We start from the raw sequence: 5000 nt of genomic DNA on the forward strand, positions 1-5000 counted from the left end.
CCCCCCCAACCTCTCCTCTCCTTATCCCCCAACCTCTCCTCCCCTTAACCCCCCCCCCCCCCGTCTATCCTTCTTTTTCGTGTCCCTCCCCCCCATTCCCCTCACATTCCTCCCCTTGGGTCTAGTCCTTTCACCCATTCCTCATCGCCTCACTCTTATCTCCAGTCCCTTCACCTCCTCCCTTATCCCTACCCTTCCCTATATCTAGTTTTTTTATTCCCTCTCTTCACCCTCTCCGCTTAAACCCTTCCCTTGCCCTCTGTTCAGTCCCTTAGTCCTATCCCTTTGTACCCTGTCCCTCCACCCCTCTCCTTTATCCTTTCCCTTCCTCTGTATTATTCCCTTTTTTACCCCTTCCCCTCCTCTACACCCAGTCCCTCCACCCCTTCCCCTACCCCTCCCCCTTCCCCTCCCCCTACCCCTCCCCTCCCCCTCCCCCAAACCGAAACCGGAGCAGAACTAACCATAGATCCCTGCCAGCTTGATGCAGGCGGTGGCAGGGAAGAGGCCCTCCCTGCCCTTGCGCCCGGCCATGCAGGGGCTCTCGAGCATGCCGACGGTGAAGTTGTTGTGGAAGGGGTCCTCGCAGCCCGGGTTGTCGCCGTTCACAGACACGCACTTGAAGCAGTCGATCCCCAGGGCGCCTGCGGGGGAGCCGGGGGACACTGGGGGTTAGTTAATGGGGTGTTTGTACAGGGCCTTGCGGTGCAATACATACATACATATATTTGGGGTGATGGATGTGCATATACATGTATGTATACATATGTATACACAGTGTATATATGTGTGTATATATATATATATATATATATATATATATATATATATATATATATATATGTATATATATGTATGTATATATATATACATATATATATATATATATATATATATATATATATATATGTATATATATGTACACATATATATATATATAAATATATATATATGTATATATGTACATATATATATAAAAATATATATATATGAAATATATATTCATACAAATACACTGATATACAAGGGTAGTGTATATGCACATCATCGCAAAAGCAGAGAAAATTCATTTTTGTATGAATTTTGTTTTAGTAAGCTTTGTGTCATGCACTTTGTGTTATTGAAAATGACTTTAAAAGAAGCTTAACCTGCTAAGCATTACCATTGTCACAATTGGTAATTAATTACTATTAATAATTATCAGTGCAATTATTAGTGATCAAGTAATTTGGGTTGATAATAATCACAATGCAAAAGCAATTGACAATAAAAGATCATTCAAGCACTGATTATATGCATAATAGAAATTTGCAAAAATAAAGCTAATGTTGCATAAGAATAATATATGGCAATTTATACTTTTCACTCTGTGCCTAAACTTTAAAGCATAAGATTTATCAAAGAAAATTCACAGAATGCTGGAATTTTTTTCCAATAGATATATATACTGAAATGATTTATAAGAAGAATAAATGTGCAAACTTTGTGCTAGAGTAGTATTTCAAAAGTAACAGGTAAAGAATTTAAAATGATAATTAGGTATTGATAAATAGGTGATAAGGAATAGAAGATATTAATGCGATATACCGTAGATATTGCATATGTATTAGATATGCGACAGATGAAAGATAAACAAAAAACTTAGATATGATATAAAACAAAGAGAGAAGGAAGAGAAAGAACAAGGAGAGGAAGATGAATTGATAGATACAGGATATAGATACATACATTCATACATACACGCAGACATACATACATATATACATACATACATACATACACACATAGATGTGTGTGTGTGTGTGTGTGTGTATGCAAGTCTATCAAGAAAACAAAATGACCAGACGAAAATTCATGCACTGGAAGGGTAATATCATAAAAATAATACAGAGATAAAGAGGCTCCGTAAGTCTATTTGCATGCTGTAACAGGTGTTGCTTCCCATGACGACGGTTGATGAAAAATGTGAAATTGAGTTAGGGCTGTAAATTACACTGCAATGCATCTGTAATTGCAAGACATTGATTTTGCCGTCCCTTCCTTCCTCTGTTGGTTTATCTCCTTCTCTCTCCTTCTTTTTCCCTTCCTACTTTCTCTCTTTCTTTTTTCTTTCTTCCTTTTTTTCTATCTCTTTATTTCTTCTTAGTGCGTGTGTATATATATATATATATATATATATATATATATATATATAAATATAAATATATAAATATAAATATATATATACATATTGTGTGTGTGTGTGTGTGTGTGTGTGTGTGTGTGTGTGTGTGTGTGTGTGTGTGTGTGTGTGTGTGTGTGTGTGTGTGTGTGTGTGTGTGTTTGTATATATATGTCTCTGTGTATGTATGTGTATATAATGCGAAAATGGATACATTTTCAAACTTGTATACACATACAAACACTGTTTTTATCTCCCTTACAGAAGCACACATCTTAATCATAATTGACTAAAGATAGCAGCTGTGGGAAGGCAGGCGGAAAAAGGCTTATTAATGCAGAAATATACCCAAAGAAACATACTTTGTGGTAGAAAATTATTGAATAAAACGAGCTGATATCGTTCACTTTCATTTAATTTCCTCGCGAAGATGAAAAAAGAGAATTGTTTATTTTCTTTATTCTTTAAGAATAAGTTCTAATTATACTTGTTATACTCTCTCTCTCTCTCTCTGTCTCCTTCTCTCTCTCTCTCTCTCTCTCTCTATATATATATATATATATATATATGTCTCTCTCTTTGTTTCTTTGTTTCTTTCTATCTATCTATCTATCTATCTGTCTGCCTACCTTGCTATCTATCCATCTATCTATCTATCTGTCTTGTTATCTATCTCTCTCTCTCTTTCTCTCTCTCTCTCTCTCTCTCTCTCTCTCTCTCTCTCTCTCTCTCTCTCTCTCTCTCTCTCTCTCTCTCTCTCTCTCTCTCTCTCTATGTGTGATTATATATATTCTGTAGATAAGTTTACATTTAAATTACAAGGTCATGAACTAACGTTTTGTAATGTTTCCAAGACAGAATAATGACTTATCTCATATAATGTCAATTTAATATAACTTTTTTTTCTCAGTGTCATTAATTGCCCTACAAGAGTTTGGAGCTGCCAATATTATTTTCATTAAACTGTGTATTCATAAAACTATTGCATAAAATCCTCATATATATGCAGCACTTTCTCTCAGGTTCTTTTATTTATTCTGTCATTCATACTGATATAAATTAAAGAAAAAACAAATCCAGAATGTTATACAAAACTCTAAAGCAGCAGTGTATATTTCAAACTACACATACAAATATTTCTGCTTTTAAAACTTTGTATTCACGTTGAGATGCACACAATTGAATTATAAACGATATTTCCACTCTCGCGTTTCCCCTCAAACCACATAACTTAATCATTAATCTCGTTGAAAGTCTAATGAAAGTGTGTGTAAATAATTATTTACAGTTTAGAGATTTTTTTTTTTTTTTTTTTTTTTGAAGGTTCATAGTTGTTCTGGGGAAAAAACGAAGAAATGTTATTCCGTCTAAAAAAGTGTAATTAATAATATAATTTAGCGTTATTCAGACAATTAGGAATTCACCATCGAAAGTAAATTCACTTCAGAGAGAAAGTAGCGAGAGGGAGGAAGGGAAAGAGGTGGGGAAGAGGAAGGAGAGAAATAGAGAGAGAGAGGGGGGAGGAGGAAGAGATAGTGAAGGAAGGAAGTAAGAAATAGAGAGTTAGATAGATAGACAGACAGACAGAGAGAAAGAGAGAGAGAGAGAGAGAGAGAGAGAGAGAGAGAGAGAGAGAGAGAGAGAGAGAGAGATAGTGAAGAAAAGAAGTAAGAAATAGAGAGTTAGATAGACAGAGAGAGAGAGAGAGGAAGAGAGAGAGAGAGAGAGAGAGAGAGGGAGAGAGAGAGAGAGAGAGAGAGAGAGAGAGAGAGAGAGAGAGAGAGAGAGAGAGAGAGAGAGAGAGAGGAATGAGGGAAGTAGTGAGAGGAAGAAAGAGAGCGTAGGAAGACAGGGAGGGAGTACGTGAATGTACGTGTACCTGTGCATATGTGCGTCCGTGTATACGTATAAACCTGGACCTGTACATGGATATTCATACGCTTACACAGACACAGACTAAGACCGACGTTCGTTCGTAAGTCCGTGCCCTGTTCCTCGGCATCTTGAAGGCAGAGGATATTAAACAGACATCTGAGGAGGGCCGCAAGATTAAAAGAGTTGAGAAAAGGTCATCAACATCCCAGCGGGAGATGAGATGGTGTAAGGATGCCCCTTGAATCTACTGGAGAATTTCTGACCCTCTTTCTTCCTTCCTTCCCCCCTTCCTTCCTTCCTTCCTTCCTTCCTTCCTTCCTTCCTTCCTTCCTTCCTTCCTTCCTTCCTTCCTTCCTTCCTTATTCCCTTCCCTCCTTCCTTCCTTCCTTCCTTCCTTCCTTCCTTCCTTCCTTCCTTCCTTCCTTCCTTCCTTCCTTCCTTCCTTCCTTCCTTCCTTCCTTCCTTCCTTCTTTCCTTCTTTCCTTCTTTCCTTCCTCCCGTCCTCCCTTCCTTCTTTCCTTCCTCCCTTTCTTCCTTCCTTCCTTCCTTCCTTAATACCTTCTTTCTTTTATTCAATCATTACTTCTTTTATTCTTCCCGTTTTCTTTCCTTTATCTATTCATTACCTCTTTTATTCCTTCCTTTCTTTACTTTCTTTTTTTCCCTTGTTACTCGTTTGGTGTCTCTATTTTCGATGGCATGATTTTTTTTATATCTTCAGTTCTATTTATATATTCATTTTGTGGCTGTTTATCTTTTGCATGTATCTCTCTCTCTCTCTCTCTCTCTCTATCTATCTATCTATCTATCTATCTATCTATCTATCTATCTATCTATCTATCTATCTATCTCTCTCTCTCTCTCTCTCTCTCTCTCTCTCTCTCTCTCTCTCTCTCTCTCTCTCTCTCTTTCTCTCTCTCTCTCTCTCTCTCTCTCTCTCTCTCTCTCTCTCTCTCTCTCTCTC

The 5000-nt window shown here is 37.4% G+C and overlaps 1 protein-coding gene across 5 annotated transcripts in view; it reads right to left on the minus strand.

Moving 5' to 3' along the window:
* The window catches only part of LOC125028604, an 86809-nt gene that overhangs the window by 13939 nt on the left and 67870 nt on the right, over positions 1 to 5000 (minus strand). For 4 of the 5 annotated variants that reach the window (XM_047618095.1, XM_047618071.1, XM_047618079.1 and 1 more), the window contains exon 4: positions 465 to 665. In XM_047618095.1, coding sequence (XP_047474051.1) covers positions 465 to 665 — 201 coding nt within the window. The remainder of the gene's footprint in view (positions 1 to 464; positions 666 to 5000) is intronic. The other variant, XM_047618103.1, reaches the window with a different exon arrangement.

The sequence above is a fragment of the Penaeus chinensis genome, chromosome 1 (assembly GCF_019202785.1).
Source record: "Penaeus chinensis breed Huanghai No. 1 chromosome 1, ASM1920278v2, whole genome shotgun sequence".
Taxonomy (NCBI): Eukaryota; Metazoa; Arthropoda; class Malacostraca; order Decapoda; family Penaeidae; genus Penaeus; species Penaeus chinensis.